This window comes from Cygnus atratus, chromosome 12 (assembly GCF_013377495.2).
Source record: "Cygnus atratus isolate AKBS03 ecotype Queensland, Australia chromosome 12, CAtr_DNAZoo_HiC_assembly, whole genome shotgun sequence".
Taxonomy (NCBI): Eukaryota; Metazoa; Chordata; class Aves; order Anseriformes; family Anatidae; genus Cygnus; species Cygnus atratus.
The window spans coordinates 16,477,762-16,497,956 of record NC_066373.1 but is presented as its reverse complement, the minus strand read 5'-3'; the positions used below and the strand labels follow the sequence as shown (position 1 = coordinate 16,497,956).

At 39.6% G+C, this 20,195-nt stretch overlaps 1 protein-coding gene across 5 annotated transcripts in view; it reads left to right on the top strand.

The window, feature by feature from the left end:
• Positions 1 to 692: 692 nt before the first annotated feature.
• The window catches only part of CHD9 (chromodomain helicase DNA binding protein 9), a 94,431-nt gene continuing 74,928 nt past the window's right edge, over positions 693 to 20,195 (top strand). For 2 of the 5 annotated variants that reach the window (XM_035543247.2, XM_035543245.2), the window contains exons 1-4: positions 845 to 954; positions 8,665 to 8,747; positions 9,418 to 9,503; positions 16,679 to 18,282. In XM_035543247.2, coding sequence (XP_035399140.1) covers positions 16,846 to 18,282 — 1,437 coding nt within the window. In that variant the 5' untranslated portion in view covers positions 845 to 954; positions 8,665 to 8,747; positions 9,418 to 9,503; positions 16,679 to 16,845. Of the gene's footprint in view, positions 955 to 1,109; positions 1,181 to 8,664; positions 8,748 to 9,417; positions 9,504 to 16,678; positions 18,283 to 19,389; positions 19,483 to 20,195 lie in introns of those variants that run through there. The other 3 variants (XM_050713149.1, XM_035543242.2, XM_035543243.2) reach the window with 3 other exon arrangements.

The following is a 20,195-nucleotide window of genomic DNA, read 5'->3' as shown; positions in this document are numbered from 1 at the left end:
TGTTAAAAGTCACCTCTGTAATATGAATGCTAAGCGTCTTGTGAACTGCTACTTCTCGATTTTTATCTTCAAATCACTATTTGACATGTAAAGTACTTTGTTTTGTATGATTGACACAAATGTAATGTGAAAGCAGAGGGGAAGGTTGACAGTTAGGTTGGGGAGCCCCACGTGCTGTGGTGGCACGCTCGAGGAACCCACTGTGGAAAAATGGCTTTTTGCGGTGTGTCCGAGGCCATGGCAGCCCTGCCTTTATTTATTTATCTCTGGAGGGCTGTAGCTCTGCTGGGGCTGCCATGCCACGACCACGAGCAGGGCCAACGACCCGCACTCCCCTCACACGATCTCTCCCTCGGCTGCCCTCATAGGGCGGGCGGGAACCGCCACTCACGGCCCCGACCCCCCCACCCCGAGGGCGCTGCCCCGCACCGCCCCCTCAGGGCTCAGCCGGGAGCGCCCCGGGACTCCCCATCCCCGGTTCCCCTCCTCGGAGTCGCCGGGGCCTGCCCTCAGCCGGCGCCTCCCGAGTAAAGGCGGCGGGGATTGGCCGCTGCGCGCCGAGGGGGCCATGTTGGCTGGCCCAGCCCCGCCGCCCGCGCTCCATTTTATCCCCTCCTTCCCCCCCCCTCCGCCACCTCCCCTCAGCGAGGGCCGGGGGCAGGAAACCCGCCCCCCCGAGCCCCGCCCCGCGCGCTGTCCCCGCCCCCTTTTCCTCCCACCCGCGGGTCCCCTCAGCCCCGCGCCGCCGCCGCTCCCGCTCCCCCCCCTCCCCTCCCGCCGTGTCAGCGCGCGGCGGCCCCCGCGCGTCGCGGCCAATCAGCGCGGGGCTGAGAAATATGCAAATGAGCCCCCCGGCCCGGCCCCGCGGGCTCGCTGGGGCCGGTGGGGTCGCGGCGGTGAGCGGCTGAAACTTCGGCACGGCCCGGCACGGCCCCGGCAGCCGGCCCGCCCTCGGTAAGTGCCCGCGGGAGCCCGGGGAGGGGGGCGTGGGGCCCACGGGAAGCCGCTGCCGCCGCCGCCGGGCTGCGCGTGCCCGAGGCCGGCCCGGTGGGGAGCTGTCAGGCGCGGGGCATCCCCTCCTGTGCCGCCCCGCTCCCCCGCAGCCGCCCGTGCGTGCCTCCTGCCGGGCAGTGGGGGAGGCTCCGGGCGCCGCCGCCGCGGCGTAATGGCGAACCCGGCGGTGAGTACGTGCGAGAGGGGCCGGGCTGCGCCCCGCCGAGCAGGCCGCGCTCCGGGCGCACGGCGCACCGGCTGGCCCCGGCCCCGGCCCCGGTGGCGGCTCCTCCTTCCTCCTCCTGCCGCCGCCGGGAGGCTCGGCGCGGCCTGCTCCCCGCCCGGGCTCTGCCCGCCGCCGCGACCTGCTTCCGCCCCTCGCCCGGCCCGGCCCGGCCCGGGGCCGCTCGGCTCGCAGCCACCGCCGGGAGGAAGGGGGAGGCCGGGCCCGGCCGAGCGGCCGCTGCCGGGGGGGACCCAGGGATGCGGTCCACGCAAAGTTTGGAGGGGGGAATGGGGCCTTGCCCCGGGCCCTGGGCGCTGCCAGGTGAGGGGAAGGGGAAGGGGGCGCTGCCCTCCTCGGGGAGGGCGAGGACGGGGCCTCGTCCCCCCAGTGAGGGGGAGGAAGGTGAGGGGAGGGTCGTGCCCCACCTTGTCGCGGGGCTGCGGGCAGGGAGGGGATGTGGGATGTGGCACCCTCCCGGGTGGGCAGCGGGGCTGACCCCGCTCTCTCCCCGCCCAGGTGGGCAGAGGGAGGAAATGAAATAATTTCCCAGGCAGGGGAAGCCGAAGGAAAAAAGGAGGCGACTATGGCAGCCCCCTGGCCTGGATCCACGGCAGCAGGTGGTGTGGGAGTGGGGAAGGGGATGTGGAAGGGAAGGCTGGGTACTTGGGGAGGACGGCGATGGGCTCTGCTGGGCTGGGGATCGCTGCTGTGAGGGCAACCCGAGGCTCGTGGCCACAGGTTCCTGCTGCATGGGTGGGAGCTGAGAAAAGAGCCTGTGAGAGCACAAGGTTGGGATCTATTGGCTGGTGTTTCCCAGGTAGCAAGCTGACTTCCTTGTGGGATGACGAGGTGAGGATTTTGAGGCTAGCTCAGTACTGTGTATCGCATTGGGTGAATTGGTGGCATGCATCATTTCCCACAAAAGGGGAGACATCACGCTATTTCTTACTGAAGCATAAAGCGGTGAAATGTGAAAACCTCATCGTTCCCTCTTCGCACACTTTTTTGTGGGCAGGGATACGAAGCAGGTGAGGATAGCAGGCTTCTCTCACTTGGCTGTATAGCTTTGACATGAAGGTTGATGCAAGCACTTTCAGTTCTCAAGAAATATTTTGCACTCCTCACTGTCTTCATATAAGTGCCATAAATCTTTAGCAACTACAAATTTCCTTCAGTTCGTGAAAGTTGTTCAACTTCAGCAGTGTGAGGAAATAGAGCTTGGTCTTCCTGCCTTATGCAGAAGAAATCTGAACCCTTTAGCAGCATTATGCATACTCACGGGGGACAAAATAGCAATCTGCATCCATAGGGAAGGTTTTTAGTTCTCCTTGTGTGTCTTTTTTGAGACTGCGAGAAGTAGCCATGAAAAGTAAGTCGCCTCTCAGGAAGATTAGGCCCATCAAGTGTGAGACCTTTCTGCATCTCTTCAAAGCTGTGTCATTTGACACCATCAAGCTCCTATTTGGTAGGTGTGAGGTAAAATCATTCTTTCGCTTATATTTGCATACAAATGATTATACGGTTAGCATTCAAGGCAGAATGTTAACATTCAGTCATCTTTGAGAAATACCTGGGTTTTTACCTAGCTCCGAGTTTTGATGTCTTGGTACATAGATCAATTTTTTGCTAGTTTCTTCCATAGGATAAATATTTTTAAATTAATAACTATTCCTTTCATATACTTTGTTAACTATTAAAGAATGAGTGACAGCAGTTTTTTCTTTTGGTTCTTTTGGTTCTTTTGGTTTTATCTACTAACAGAGTTTCTACCACCTCCCATTTATACTTTTTTCTTTCAGGCTTAATAATGACTTTTTCATTGTTCCTGCATCTGGCAGATGGGACTTCCAAAGCACCATGGGCTTAAATATGCAGTTTTTGTCATCCAAAGAGCAAAAATTAATATACATGGCCTCAAAAGTTAACCAATGCAGGGAACTGTGTGCCAGGCGAGGGCGCACAGAAATTGGTGGGAAATAGAGTGGACTACAAGCCTGAGGTATCGGTAGCTGCCTGAGTACAACCCATTGTGAACCCTCTAACCTTACAGTAAATGTGAGGTAGCTTTCTCTTTTTAATGAGAAAGAGGGGGGCAAACTGCCTCAATTTACTGTGCATTTATAGTATGATAAGGACAGGCACATAGATAGTTACAATGCCTCTGCTGGTTTACTTTGTGCTTACTGGTTTGTGTTTAACCAGGTAGTCTCATTTGTAAGAATTTATGCTGCTCTTCATGATGGTGTGTTAACTCCTCGCCCTCAGGTTAAAGCTGTTCTTTTTACTGGAGGAAGAACTGGGATTTTAAGCCCCATAATTTTTCAAGGATTTTGAGGGATCTCAGCACCTACTCAGAGCTGCTGGTGCTAAATGCTCCTGAAGGTTCCTCCAGGGGTTCAGTCATGGAGAAATGTTGATGAAGGCAGTGTTGTTTTTAAAAACTATTTTTAGTGATGTTATCTAAGTGATGTATGAAATGAGCTAGTACTAGGAGACTACAGAAGCCCTAAGACAGACATTGTTCATTTGTTTCCCTGTATAAAGAGAGAGAAAAGTTAGCGATGCAGGTGGATTAAAACAAAAACATCCACATGATGCTTTAAAATTACCTTGTTTGTGCAACCCATAAAGTAAATAGATGCACTTTTGTTCTTGTCTTAAAGAGCTAGTTGTAAGATTTTTTTGTGTATCTCACAAACTTATAATACTAAGATTTAAGTGTATTAATCCTTCAGGCACTTCAGAAGTGAAGGTAGGCTGGACAATTATACATGCATTTTATGGGTCTGAATTCCTTATAATGCAGTTTCCTTTTCTTTTTTTTCCTTGATATCAGTCTTGTAGATAATGGCCTGGTGTTCAGACACTGCTTGCTTTCTTGGATACTGTTCATGCAGTTTAGGATGAGGAGAAGTTGGATCTGATGGAGTCAAGTGGCATGAGCCTACACATTTTGGGATTGCAGTATTATACTTCTTTCTACTGCTGTTGTTAACTAAGGTGTCAGTCAACTTTGGGCCCTAGGTTCTTAAATTGATCAGTTAAAGTATTTTTCTGGGTTTAACTGATATCTGGTAACTTTCACACTCTGTTTCTTTTCTAACCAAACTAGTTTGGCAGATACGTTGTATTCTGCTCAGCTGCCTTTATTTGTCCTTTTCTATAGCCTCTATCAAACAGTGTGCTTAATGAGCACCTAGAAATCTCCCGCTCCCAGGCTTATCTTATGTGCTCTAATTCCGTTTTCTAGTGCTCTTCCTGTAGCTGGTGTCAGGAATACAATGTTAATGCGTACGTGTAAATGGGGGATGGAGAAACCAGTTGTCTCTGAAGCCAAACATTCAAGAATTGATAGTTAGCATTACTGGAAATATTTTAGGATGTTATTGGAAGTAATAATATCCTAAATATCCTCTTTCCCATTCAGCAATATAAACTATCGTGCTAAGGTTTAATTATTTTGGCCATACAACAACCACCAGAAATGGTTTGCAGCTCTTTCTTTGGATGAAGGAATTCATCTGATTCTTTTTTTTTTTTTCCATCTAATCAATCCATAAACGCGAGAAAGAGCTGGCCAGATGTCAAAAAGGCTGAACAGAAGACTTTCCTACTTACAAGGGTGTGAGGAGAGGTCTTTTTTAAGCAGTTTTTTGTTTTCTTTTGAGTATTGCATGACGAAGTATGATGTGGTTTGCGATGACCAAGTTTTCGAGGAACTGCAGAGTTCAAAACTTGTGAAAGATCAGCTTTAAATCAAACACTTTTTAAATGGTGTGGTTAGTAAAGCTATAGCTCAACTTCAGAAACTTTTAGCATCTCAGTAACACTTTCAAAATGCATGTGTAGTAGTATTCAGATGGATACACAGATACCTTTTAGAGAACCAGCTTTAGTGCTGAAGTGAAAGGCTACTCTTGGGTTGAGTTCTCCTTTAGTGCTGCCTTTGCTTTGTTACTAAGCTGCTAGAAACAAGCTACAAGAAAAGGCAGTTCTTTTAACTCAGAATTCAGCAGAAGTGTTGATAGGATGTGACATCTGTCAATGAGCCAATGATCTTCAACTTTAACTTCAACTTTACTCTTAGGATTTACCAAGGAGAAGTCAAGCATTCATGTCTTTAGACCACTAGTAAATGGATGTTACTTTCTTTTTTTAAAGAAAATAACTGTTTTCTTAAGGTAAATATTTTTGTTTTCATCTTAAATCAGCAGTTAAAGTTTGCAGCCAGATGGAAAAATTTCCTATCATTTTTTTCTGAAGACAAATAATATTTTTTGACTTTGTTCTTTATCTGAGTCGTATTAAGAAAATTTAATAACTCTGGTTACCAAATGGTTTCCTTCTGCAATGTCTTGTTGGGCATTTTTCCTTGTGTTGCATGAGCAGTATTAGAAAGCTCAGTCATGTTCTGGTCACTAAAATTGAGGGAGTTTTCCACAATTTATTCTGCAACTGGCTTTTATAGAGCAAATTCTTTTATGACATTTGGTCCTTAACAACTCAACAAAGAAAATGTTAAGTTTCATAGCGTTTAGGTCTGTGTAGTGGTATGAAATTTGTCTCTGATACTCCATTTTTTAGAGGGAATCTGAAAAGTAAATTTGACGTTTTTGTTTTCCCTTATCTTGTAGTGAAGCCACTGCAGTTGTTGGCTTCCACCAACGTTTCTATGTGTTAGGGAAGAGATCGGGCCTGATTCCATGGGGCACTGTGCTGCTGGTTTCAGCATCCAGGTTTTGGAAGTATCTTTTTTGCTGTTTTGCAGAAGGTAGGCTAAAATCTAGGTTCAGAGCCAGAATTTCAGGGAAGTTTTTAAGAATTAATGCTTGGTTACCCTTGAGAGACAGATGTGTATTGTCCCATTTCAGCAGGGGAAGTGTTTTAGAAGTCTGTGTTGTCAGATGCTTGTGGCAAAGTATTGGTGTTACAGCAGGAGCCTGGATTCTCTGGCCATCTATTGTAAGTGAATTCAAGAACATATTCATGAAACAATGAAACAAGATGATAAATGTTACTTTGCTTGAGATAATACAGTTTTTCATCGTTTTCTGAAGAATAGTATATTAAACTAGTAACAAACTCAGAAGGTTTTGCTTAGCATGTGTTTGGGAGGGACTTTTTTGAGAAACTTTGATACCAAATTTGCTTGGAAATAGTTTTAAAGGAGAAAAATTACATGCAGCTTCGTTTCTGAAAGATATAGATGAGTGTAATTGGTGAAAAACTTGATGCCAGGTCATGTAGCATGAATCTGAACGTCTCAACCTATTCTGTTGAGTAGAGCGCTGTCATGGCACTGATGTCCATGGTCCTGTCATGTCCTCATCTGGTGGTGTTGAGACTTGAATTTGTGTTGTTTGGTGTATTTTTTTGCGAATTTTTAGGAATTTCTCTCTGTTAGTGTCAAGGCTTTGCTACTGTTGGTCTGTACTTACAGCTCATTTGTAGAACAGATGCGAGCCTTTGAATTGTTCTAGTTGGTACATCCAGGTCATAAAATTGCAGCAGTTCATAAAGATGCTTATCAGATGAGAACATGGGAATTGTTGGGAGTTAATATGCGAACAGATTGTGAGCTGAAAGAGGGCTGTGCTGTGAAGTCTTTTTGTCTGTGAAGGTTCCTTACGAAATCTGGTTTTAGGCCGTGTGAAAAGGAGAGAGCTTTTTTCTGGTTTTCAGCGCGTTCATTTCTCTACCTCTTAAAAACTGCAGTGAAGTTCCTCAGGAAGATACTGGAATTCAGAAATGTGTCTCAGGTGTAATGCTGGAGTTCATGATAAAAGCAGCTGGCAAATAATTAGAAACCCTATAATGCACACACGAGAAATCTAGAGAGCACCAAGAGGTTTTTCTTTTTAAACTCAGAGGGAAGCCTGTGCAACTGCCTTTGTAGTGACCAGAAGTGTAAGTTACAAGGATGTTACACTGAATATGTTGTTCTAACTCTTCTGAGAACTAAAGAGGATAAAAAGAGCCCATTCCTATTCAGTGCAGCTATGCTGAGATTTGTGGGCAGGTCTCTTAAACAGAAGAAGTTATTCTGCAGAGTGGCATTTGCACCTGAAGAAACGAAGACTGGGAAATTCTGTGAGCTGTATTAGCAAAATAAGCAGCACCTCTGAAGTTCTGAAATTTGACTCTTCCCTTTGGAGAAGCAAAATGATGGTAATGTTTAAAGAGCAGAGCAAGTTATTAGAATAGCTTCCTTCAGTAGTCTTGTGGCAGAACCCTTGAACTTTCTAACATTTATGTTCAGTAAAATAAACTGGCTCAAGGATAAGCATTACACTCTTTACAAGAAGCTTCTTGAAACTTTAGCTATCTTCCAAGCTCCTGAACAATTGTACCATGTTACCATCTCCTTACTGCCTTTGTTATTGTTCCTCTGTTGAAATTAATGCCTGCAAAATATAAACGAGAAAATGGAAAGTATGTGTACACCTCAGCCATTTTAATGCAATGTCTAATGCCAAAAGGCTAGGTTAAACCTGAGCTGAGACACTATGCACCGAAGCAGCTGAGGCACATGTACGTGTTTTGTTCCAAGCAATGTGATTTGAGGGCAGTAACCTTTGGCAGATAGGGTGAAAGAAGGAGTTGAAAAGAATAATTTCTCAATCTGCTGCTGTTAAGTTCTCTAAATGGTATTTACCAAAGACCTAAGACAAAAACACACAAGGATTTTGTATGCAACTTAATACACTCTTTTATTAAATCTAGGATGGTGCTCTAAGAAGTAGAAATTAGGGGTTAAAATGATTATTTGAAACTAATTGAAATGCATAGCTTATATCCTGTTACAGTAATGTGCATAAAAGTCTGCATTGTGGGGTCTAAAATGAGAAAGATGACTATTGTTCAAAATCTTGTATGAGGAACAGTAGTTCTCTCGGATTCCGTCAAGAACATAAGAAAATCCGTGTACCCATAGGGAAGTGCGTGGTTTTTGAGTATTTTATGATGAAGCTATGTTAGCTGGTCAGTGGAAGACTTTAAAAAAAAAAAAAAAAAAAAAAATTTCTAAGATAGCCTAATATGTCTGTATCTAGTTCTAGATAAATTTAGTTCTGGTTCTATTTAATATAAGCTTCCTCACGTATCAGCAAATTTTCCCAATTTGAGATTTTAAAGAAGAATTAAGACCATGCTCCAAAGAAGGAAACTTTACAGAACTTTTTTTAACCATATACATTTAACAGATATGTTTATAGTTGTGTAATTAAAAGCTCACATACAACATAGCTTAGTTGAGAATCCGGGGAGACAGATCTTATTTTGCATCTTAAGAAAGTTTTAAGTTCCTTTTGCATGTGTCTTTCTTTAGCACTCAGTGCAATCATCAACGATTCTTTCTCTGTATGAAATACTTCTTATATTTTACTGTTAGAATAATGTGTCGTAGTTCTGTTCTTCTATTTACATACGTTTTTTCTTCTTTTCAGCATAGGATATTTCAAACTTCTAAGTACTCCACAGTTGTCTCCATATTGGAAGCTGTTCAAGCAAGTGGACACTGGCCTGAAGAGTAAGTAGTATCTTTTTGTTTTGAAATTTTCTGAACACACTGCTTCAGGGAGGACAACTATGTTTTCTGATAGCAAAGAATTTAAGATAGTGCTTGTATTATATAGTAGTTACAGGTTAATTAGACTTCTGGTTTTTACTGCTTCACTTTTACAGCTAGGAGCAATTACTTGATTGCAATATAATAATAATATTTTTAATGCTTTTATTCAATTAATTTATATATTGTAAGACAATTTTTAGATAAACAAGTTTAGGAATTAAAATATATTTTGAAATGCTGCATATTACTTGACAGTTGAATAATTTTGAAATTGATTCTAACATCTGGATGTGAAGAGGACTTTTGCATAATGGGAGATCTATTTGACATTACATAAAAGGATAAACGTAGTAATAGTACTCACAAAAAAATTTTACTGGGATGTTGCAGTTTTGTGTTTGTTTTTTTCTCCCAGTGTTAGTAAAAATAGGCACTTCACTTCCTTATTTAAGAGACAATTATAACATCATGGCTACTACTGATTGTACGTTAATTCTGGTGTTCTTGTTTTTATCTTATCTGTTAAATAATTGAGTTCCAACTGTTGTATTTGCATAATAATATGCTATTATTTCAAGTATAATCTTAAAATTGGTTTTGTGTGGCTAGTTTAATGTTTCATTTTCAGGTCTCTAATGATGAGGTGCCCATCTGGAGATAAAGAGCATCTCTGAACTTCTTTCTTCATTAAAGAGATGTGTTCTGTATTCATGGGTAAGGATATTTTTCATCTTGACTTGAACACTTTTATGGAGTATCTTATGGTATATTGTTAATTTCTAAGATTTTAGCAACTGGTATCTTACAGGTTCATCAGATACTTAGTATAGAGCTCCTTAGGTGCATGTATGAGCTCTTAATTTTGACTCAAGCTCTTCATGCAACTTAGGAGTTCATATACCTAAATATCAGTGGTCTGACTTTCATATTACACTAACTCTTGCTTAGATAGTGAGACAGAGTTTTTGTATATAGGTAAATAATAATTCTAAATAATTACAAATTGGTCAGTGAGTTTTAATTCTTTTTTGTATATATACAAGAGTTCTGCTGGCTTTAATTAGACATTTACCATGCATCTTTTGAATTTTTGGAGCTCTAGAAAGACAAGAACTCTGTCCTGGAAAACAACAAACAAAATAGATGTGAATTTTATCTAATTAAAAAACAAAAACAGCTTTTCAATAGTAAAAGCTGTATCTCATCTGAAGAAACTTTGGGGTATTAGTCCTACTTCAAAAAAGAAGACTTGCAAAAATCCAAATAGAGAATGGGAGTTTTTCTAAATGCTACTAATATTTTAATTTTTGTAGGTCTCTAAATAAGACAGCTAAGATAACTTCATAGGTTGCAGAATTTGGTGTAATGTGTTCCCTTCATATATTAAGCACTGCTTGTTGAAATATCATTTTGAGACTATAAAATAAACTTGAGTTATAAATTAATGTTCTAAATTAAACTTGAGTTATAAATTAATGGATCCTTGAAGAAGTACATGAAGTGCCACAAACACTGCTGATATCATTGCATGATGTCATGCAATTTTATATATAAAAATTTTGTGATACACTTTCTCTTTGGTGTGGTTTTGCTCTGAGCTTAAGATAAGCTGTTCTCAATGAAGGATCTGTCCCATACGTAGTGCCTGCCAATCTCTTTGCTAATGGTAGAAATTTGGCATTAATTGCATTGAAAGATGTTTCATTTCCATGTGAAATATCCTTTGTCACGTTGGTTCACTTGAACTTTATATAAAACCTTAAAAAGTGTGTAATTGTCATTTGTCATTTATTTATTTTTTCCTGTAAACCTTCAATATTTATTTCCCAGAGGCTGTCTGCTTCAGGGGAAAGGAGGAGAGTTGTTATATGGCAGTTTGTGCATTTGTGAGGGGTGCAAGGGGGAACAGTGAGTGACATGAAGTATTTGGTGTAAGCAAAATAAGTGCAGATATGCAACCAGACCACTCTGTATCCATATGGCAAGTACACCCCAGTCAGTGTGCTCTGGTTGTATGCTCTTACTCAGAGTTGGAGCCGTAGCCATGGACAGGAATCTACTGACAATTTAAAGCAGTTTCAAATCTTTTTCTGACCTTCAAATCAAAATATGAAGGGCTTGAGTTATCTTTTGAGTATTTAGTATAATGTCTGTGAACTCTTTAGTAGAAGAGTTCTAAACAAAAGTGTCATATTGAGGGTATGATTTTATTGAAGGTATAGCTTATTATTCCAAAATAGTTAGAAATACATACATATGAAAGGCAATTTTAAAATTAAAAATGCGTATTTACATATATACACACATGTGTATGTATAGATATAATATGCAACATACCAATATAATATGGATTATATAAAATAAAATTTGGATGTTTATTCTCTCTTCAATGAAATGGACTACCCAAGCAAACTTTTTACTGATTTTAGTGATACCAGGAAGAGAAAACTCACCTCTTTGATCCATATTTGCTATAGGTACCGTGGCATTCTTATTCAATGACTTGTTTCTCTCTTTCTGTTAGAGAATAAAACATTTCATCTCTACTAAATGTCTAAACATTCTTTTTCTACCTTCTGTGTTTCTTGAATTTGAGCAAATTGTTCTGTCCCTTTGTGCATTTTAAATTTAACATGCACATTGATCTTTAAATCTATAATATACTATCATTTATAATGGAGCATCACTGGGGAATAATTTCTGTATTTAATTTACTGCAGCTTTTTGAACTCAGCCAAAGCTTTGGTTATAACTAAATCGGATAAATAATGATAGTGTAAATGTAATTTATTTTTAATATTGGGGGAGGGAAGATCTCTATCACTTCTGAATATCATGCAGAAGTGATCAGATTTTTCAGTATTGTTTTCTACCACGTTATACCTCTTTATGCCTGTCATGCTGTTGTATACTACATAAAATTTAGCAAACAAAACTATTTTTCAGTCTTTCACAGATCTTGTTTGGAAGCAAGTCTGTTATGCTTTGTTGCCTTGCTTTAAAAAAAAAAAAAACAAACAACACTGTCCATGCATATAATGTAAAACTCCTCCCTAGTTATGGCCATCTGTGTTTACCTCTTCTATTTCCTTTACATGTAATCTGGATTTCTGTTATGTTATGCTTCAATGACTTCAGTTCTGATCTCTTCTACTAACTTGTTGCTAACTTATTTCTGAGGTAGCTTTTATTATGTGTCTGGTTAGCCATTATTTCAACTTCTCACATAAAAAGTGTCCATCAAAGTCACCTGCTTCCTATTATCTGTGATGCTGTCATATGTCTGTCATGTGAAGCTGCGATACTCAGTCCCTCAAAGGATAAAAGAGGAGATGTCATTAGTAATGTGCTGAATTTTTACCTGATTGGCATGCTCATAACTAAAGCAGCTAGTTTGCTGTTGTCACTTCATCATAAGTAATCAGCAATGCAGTTAATGAAATAATCAGGTTTTATTTTCCATTTTACTGCTACTCTTCATTGACTACTACTTCTCTTCTTGCAAGGAAAATTTCTTTTTCTGTTTTCTTACAGGTTCATTCTTTTTTTGATGTATGTGATAAAATACCTTTTTCTGTGCTTTTCGTCTGTTTATTGTATCTTCTACCATTGCCTTCATTTCTGCTATCGCTTGTTTCTATAGCTATAGCTTGTCTTTTTGCAACTCTTATCTTCCATATGCTAATCTACTATAAAAAGAGATCATCTCTTTGAGACTTTCAGACTGTCTTTATTTCTTCTTGGCCTTTCTCTCTGACTAGAGTAAAAGGTTGTTACTAAACTCTGATGGACAGCCACAATGGAGAAAGTTTGCTTTTTTTCCCTTTGCAAGAAGTTATATTAACCTTTTTAACTTGAAATCTCCGTTTCCTAACCTCTGCTCTGGTATCGATTCTGTCTTGTTGCACACAGACTTTTTAATGAAAGGGATCAAATAGGGCCGAGTGTATCCAGCTTCATCTCTAAGTGGTTTTGAATATAAATAAAACTTGAGAAAGATGTAAAGTTTAAAGAAGTTAGAATTACAGAAAAAATAAATTAGCTGATTTTGCAAATTAAGAGGAACAGGAGTAGTTAATTGATTTATATTGTTTGTAATAGAAAAGATGTTTTTACAAACATATAGGTTACCAAGTTGTGTACTTTTAAATGAAAAACATGAGCTATGCAGAAGTGAGTATATTTTCATTCACTTGGACTTGTAAGATCTATTTTAATACCATTTCTTCTGTTTTAAAACTTTGGTTTAGATCTCTACTATAAAGCTTATGTTAGGAACCAGTAAATTAAAGTATAGGTGTTCTGTTTAATGAGTAGTGAACTGATAAAAATAGAAGCTGGAAAATGTTTTTGTTTTAATGCAGGTATGTTTGCAGAATAACTTGATACTTCTTGTGTGCTGAGCTTTGTGTGAAGTAAAATTGTAGAGTTAGCAGTTTGAGAAATTTAATGTTTAAACGAGAGATGCTTTAGAATATACAAGGATGACAAACCTTGAAATGTGTTTCGGCATGTCTGAAGAACACATTTGATGTTTTTTCTTAGCTGTTGTTCAGTTTTCTTGCATAAATCATCTTGATACAAAATTGAGGAGTTAAAAAGAGAGAAACTAAATGCTAGTAAGAAGTGTTGGATGTCTCTGGGTTCCGCTATATTTAAAAAAAAAAAAAAAAAAGTAAAATGTGCAACACCATGGAAAATTACAAGTTTACCAAATGTCCTATACTTGGTAAATGCTGTTGAAGCAATTCCAGCTCATAGGGGGCAGTATCTTCTTAAACTCAAGTAAAGAGACCATGGTTTTCTAATTGCTTTGCAGGTTGTACCTCTGGTGTGGTGCTCTTTTTATTTTCTAGAATTTCTCCAAAAAGCTCTTAGACTTCTCTGTTGTAGAAGGATCTTACCAACTTTAAGCTGGGTCGAGATTAATGTTAAATCAGTATATGGTGATGGTGAATTCAGACATACAAAGTATTACAGTTAGTTTAGTTTCTACAGCAAGTGTGATTATCACAAATTTGGGATATAAGGGACACACAGATGTTGAATTTTATTTATGAAGAGAAATCAAACTGGATTGCTGTAAAATAGTTATTAACCGTAACAGTGTTTGCTTGATGGGAAATAAATAGTTTTAACAAAACAGTGTTGGGATTTTGGGTGGGATTTGTTTGTTTGTTTGTTTGTTTTTTTACATTCTGCCTCTTGTTATTGTAGTTTGCTTCATTGAATAGGGATTCAAAACTAGTTTCCCCATTCTGATTAGAATGTGACTGCAAGAGGAGTTTATCTTGAGTGAGAAGGATTTTGGAAAAATATTGTCTGCACTTGCATTGTTAAACTTCTGGTTGTCAAGTACAATAGATGAAAGTCTTAGAAACACTTATTTCCTAAAATGCTCTTTTGCCAGCCAAAGGTAAAAGAATGTCCAAAATTCAACTTGGTACAATAGATCTGTTGGGGAAAAGAAAAGGCTGGATAAAAGTGTGCTAAAACCTAATTGTAGCTGCTATCATTTTCTGTGTAAGAGGGAGCAAAATAGGGGAAGAGAAGCACTTAAAACATGTGAAAGATTTTCCATGTGAGAATCTTAATGTTTAACTACGTTGGATGTGAGAAGGTAGGAATTTTTTTTCAAGATAGGGACAGAAAAATCATGCTTATTTGCCAGTTTTAATCAGAAGTGTGCTGCAGTTTGCCTTCATGTGCCTTCACGATTTGCAAGCTGAGCATTCAATGTTTTCGTATTTAAGTACAGCAGAGACACAAAAAGCACAGTCACTGAGTAAGTTTTGAAGATGACTGAGTGCAAGGCTAGATATTATTGAAGTTCCCAGGTATGCTTTTCTTTGGGCTGAAGAAACTTGATGCATTTTATGGACAGTGAATTAAAAAGTGAAGTGTGAAAGTGCTTCTCTGGTCAAAAGACAAGGTGTCTTTGCAACAGAGTTGTGTTCAGGCTATCTACAGTGGCATCCTTTTGAAAATAAAGTGTTTTTTGTTATTTTTATTTTTTCCCACTTGATCATCTCTTGTCTATATAAAGGCTTTTGTCATGATGTATTTACATGTATCTGTTTAGCCTGGAGAAGTTTCTCATGTGTCTAGCCTTCAGATTTCTCATTTGGAAGTCCATCTTGCGTGGATCCTTGAAGCTGACATCTTCAGGTTACTTTTCCTTTTCACATCTATGAAGACTTGTTCTTATAAAACTTTTGCATCTTAAAAGGGCTGTTTGTATTAGAAGAGTTTTGTAGTCTCTTTATTTCTTCCTTTTTTTGATTATTTTGAAAGGAAGTCGGAAGAACAGAGATGGGAAACATTTCTTGTCTTTTGAGCAAAGAAGAAAATTGCCAGGACACAAGCTCAGAGTTACAGTGCCATGACTGCAGTGATATCTGCTATTATGCTTTTTTTTCTTCCTCCCCTTTTTTTTTTTTTTTTTAAGTTACTCAGTAATAAAACATGAAGAGATTGTCTGGTGCATGTTTTTTTCAATGGTTGTTTTTACTCCTGTTTGATACTTCTTGACTATTGTAAAGTTAAACTCAGGAGCATGTATAATAGTTACTGTGGAGTTGCTGAACTGTACATCACTTACCCTACATAAAAATACTGTACAGCTGGTTGTATCGATACCACTAAAGACAGAAGTAATTTTTTTTCTTTTTTTTTTTCCAAGTTATTAGTACAAACTTAATAGCCTTCCTTATGAGTCACAATGAAACAGTCTATCTGGGCATAACCAAGGAGCTATGTGCAGTCTGATGAGATGGTTATGCTCAGTCTTGATATAGGCTTCAAACCTGAGTTTTTAACAGTTGAGTCCTTGATAACCTGGAACTTGACATTGTACATGACTACCATAATTTCCACCCATCTTTCCACAGATGGGCATCTCTTAAATTAGATTGATTGTTCTGTGGCTACAGTATTCTTTCCCTGTACTTAATCTTGATTTTCTTTTCTTAGCTAAAATAGCTTTTTCCCCCAACTTATCTTCTGAGTTGAAATATCCTAAGATGAGAGATGATTCTATTAGAAATGCTACAAAAGCTTGAAAACAATGCAGGTCTTTGGAGGTTTTGGTGTGGAGAAATGCAGATAGATATCTTTTCTCATCTTTCTTGGTACTTTTCTGAAAAATACATGTGTTTAGTAGGTCTGTTTTATTCTATATCTCTTACTGACTAGGGGATGTAGGAGCTCATCTAATTCATCTTGGCGTAGCCTAGTTGAATTACCTAGCTACAATAGTAAAATAATTCAGACGTGGAAGTACCTGAAGATGGATCCTTTAATAAAAGTGCTGAAAAATAATTATAGTTAAAATGCTTACAGGATGACACATTCAAATTCCATCAAATATAAATAGTTGCCTTACTAGATCACTTTCTATTGGGAAACATTACCACCTTGATTAAAACAAAAAGTGTTGTAAAATACATCATCTCTATGGATCCTAGTGTTGGCTTATCTGTCTGAAGGTGTTTGGTATGGGGGAAGTTGTCATTCTGTTGAATTTGTTCATAAGCAAATGAATTTTACTTCTGGACTACTGGAAAACAGGTCTGTTACAATTTGGTAGCTTTAATGAAAATGGCATAGAAAAACCTGAATTTGTGCTTAGATAACAGCAAACTGGAAACAATTTGAAACCCATATACTTAAAGCATCAAATGCATAAGGCTTAAACTATAAGAGCTGTAGAGGACATTTGCTAAAAGCAAAAAATAACTCTTAAGTGATTTGTGCTTTACCTAAATTATTAAAATTATGAATGAAATATCAAAAATCCATAGAAATATCGGGAAGGAAAAGGAGGTATGAGGAATGAAATACAAAGCAATTGTGTTATTATGCTTCTCTTTTTTTCTCCTCTCCCATAGGATGCTTTAACACTTTAAGACGAACGTTTCATCAGAAGCACTAATGGATGCTGGTATGCCTTGGATAAGGTGGTGACCACTGGATGTAATCTGTTTCTGTTTACTGCAGAGAGCCAAAACTGACTCCTTTTGGAGTTGAGAGAAGTTAGCAGTACAGACCTACCAAGATGACTGATCCTATGATGGATTTTTTTGATGATGCCAATCTTTTTAGTGAGACCTTAGAAGGTTTGTCAGATGATGCCTTTGTTCAACCTGGACCTGTTTCACTTGTTGATGAATTGAATTTAGGTGCAGAATTTGAACCTTTGCACATAGACTCCTTGAACCACGTGCAAGATGCTCAGAATCAACAGAAGATGAGTGAGTTTGAGCCGCTGAATCAGTATGATTCTCTGAAACTTCACCAAGTAAGTACGTCTTTCAATAGCTCAGCAGACAACGTCTTATCGCCACACTCTCAATTCAATTGTTCACCAATTCATCCACAAACACAGTCTAATGGGATGTTTCCAGATGTGGCTGATGGTAGTCCTATGTGGGGTCACCAAACTGCCACAACTGTTTCGAATCAAAATGGGTCCCCCTTTCACCAAGGACATTCTCAGTCTATGCAGCAAAACAAAAGCTTTGTAGCACACCATGACTTTGCCTTATTTCAGGCTAATGAACCACAGCATCAGTGTGCCTCACTACGATCTCAACAAAGCAGGAACAACACGGGGCAAGATGCTCTGAGTCAGCCAAAAGACTTCCTGGAAGTTAATGTATCTACTTCTCACAGAGTCAATGTTAACCACCCACCTCCAGTTTCTAATCCTTCAACTTCACAGCAGCCTCTGTCTGTTCAACAGTTTTCTCAAACTGCAAGTGCTTCAATACATTTTTGTGGGAATCAAGAAGGAACTTTTGATGGACAGTCCCCAACTATTACTCCGTGTTCTGTCAATAATAGCCAACAATTTTCATCTCCTTATTCGTACTCTAATAACCACATTTCTCCTACCAGCCTTCTTCAGTCTACAACAGCTCTTTCTAGTAGCCAGCAGACACACCCTATCTCTGACTTCACTGGAAGTGATGCCTTTACATCTCAAACAGGGACCAAGCAAGAAACAACTGAGCACATGTTGAATCCTAACACACCTTTGAATTCAAGTAGTTTTCAAATGTTGCATTCTGCGCATCCTCAGGGCAACTTTAGTAGTTCAAAACTTTCTCCTGTGAATATTAATTTTCCAGCTTCTGCTGGTTCTGCTTCTCAGATAAGCCATTTCACAGACCCTATTGAGAGCAATGGTTTTACGTCTTTGGATGAGAACTTACTTCATCAAGTTGAGGCTCCAAACGAACCATTTACAGGACTTGACCCAGATGACCTCCTTCAGGAAGATCTTCTGCCACAGTTTGATGACTCTGCGTTTGTTCAGGATAGCACAAGCCATGTTTTAGAGCATGACCTAGAACACCATATAAGCCCCCATCAAGTAACACAGGCATCTGATATTGGTCGGGCACAGTCGCAAAGTCAAATTCATCCCTGGCATTCTGCAGTTTCCAGTCAGCATCTGCAAGAGAGAAGTCGTATAACCTTACAAGGACAGGTATGTAGGGGTTTAGGGGATGGGGGGGTTGAGCTGCCCGGCCTGATTTGGCTGCTCGGACATTGGTACTTGTGCCAAAGCAGGGTGACTGGAGACTCTGACCTTTTGTTGGTAATTGGTCCTCAAGAAGTCTGTGTAACTCTTAGTTTATGAAAAAACTTTTGATGCAAGCCTGCTTTCTTTTCTGTTTTCTTACCATTGTAGAAAACCAGATTTATATGACCTGAGATATTTGTTCAGAGGAAGTGGAGCCAGTCCTTCTACTGCATGTATTTCCTAAGTACAGCAGAGAAGAACAGTTGTTTTATGCTTCAGGTGTAAATATCATGGCTTATTGTCTTTTAAAGTACTCATAGCAGCATATTTTTAAGAGCTTTAATAAGGTGTACTGGTGTGGCTGATTTCCTGCAGGAGTTGCATGGCTTTGGTCCTTTGGTAACTTTCTGTGCTCATTGTCATTAACTGAAAATACGGGTTTTTTTGTTTGTTTTTATATGATTAGCAATAATAGAAAAGGCTATACCTATTTATTTCATTACTTTTGGGTAAAAGAAAAAAATGTGCAGTTGTTCTTGCATAACATCCGCATCTATTACATGTGTTAAAGCCCTCGGTATGGAGGACATGAAAGCATAAAAATTATCTTGTACTGTTCTAATGGCATACAAGATAAATTAACTTTGCAGACAATGCTTTTCATGTTATCTGAAAAGATAAAAATTGTATGAACATCAAAGAGTTTAGAAAAACAATCCTGCAGTGACATGAATATAAGAAATGCAAGGTTTTATAGACTTTTTAAAAATGTTTTCTCTAGTGAGCCTAGTGAATTTTCAAGTAGCTTTAATTGATTGAGATATTAAGTTCTTCTTTTTTCTTCTTTTTTTTTCCAAACACTGACCCCTATCTTCATCTGTATCACCTTGTCTTTTGTTGAAGGTGTGTGAGCAGTAATAAATTGAAGTATAGACTGGTATTTTGTTCTATTCTGAGAGTAGCTAAACTTTTCAATAATTAACAACAACAACAACAATCTGTTAAAAAAAGCCAGTAAAAATTCTGTATTCACAACTCTGTAACCAGCAAAATCATTTGTTTTCATTACAGTTATTGGAAACCTCACTGTGTGCAAGATTGCAGGAATTTTCATCTCAAAATTGTATTTCAGAAGAGATTATATCTTGGATAAAGAGAGATGTGGTAACCAAATACACAAAGAACTGTTTAAAATCTTTAAGTCATTTAAGCCAGTGCTGCCGTTTTTGAGACCGGTTTAGTGGCTTTCCTTTGTTAAGGCTTTGAGTGCCATCACTGCCTGCATTAGCTGTAAGTTAGTTCCTGAGTGCTGTTGTCTTTTGGCACTGTTCGGTAGCTTCAGGCCCAAATTTGATTGGACAGGAATGACTGAAACTCCTACTCATGGTTTGGCAGAAGGAGATGCAGCTTCTGTATGATACATCTACATATTCAGCCGCTCTTGCTGGTAATCTGGGGCTTCCAAAAGCGTGAGGATGTCTGTTCAAGTCTGTGTGCATCTGAGCAGTAAAAATGAGAAGTTTTTTAAACTGTTGTTTTAAATTCTACTTGGAATTTAGCTTCTAGTTGGGAAAGGAGAGAGGAAATACCAGTGTTCTCTGGTTTTTCATCTGTGCATTTCAAAATAGAGGCAACAAACACCAAATACGTACGTGCATGTGGCCTTAAAAAGCTACAACTGTTGTGTTACTTCTGTGTTCTCTTTACTGATGCACTCTGTACCTTACAATATGGATTGGTGTCCTGTTGGAAGAGTTGTTGGGAAGGAAAGGATCTCAATGGCTGAGTCTTGCTTTAGTTAGCTTGCAAGACACGTGTCCTGTGAAGGAGGCATTGTAAGACGTGCCATCACTTCATGGCATCGGCGGAGAGATGAG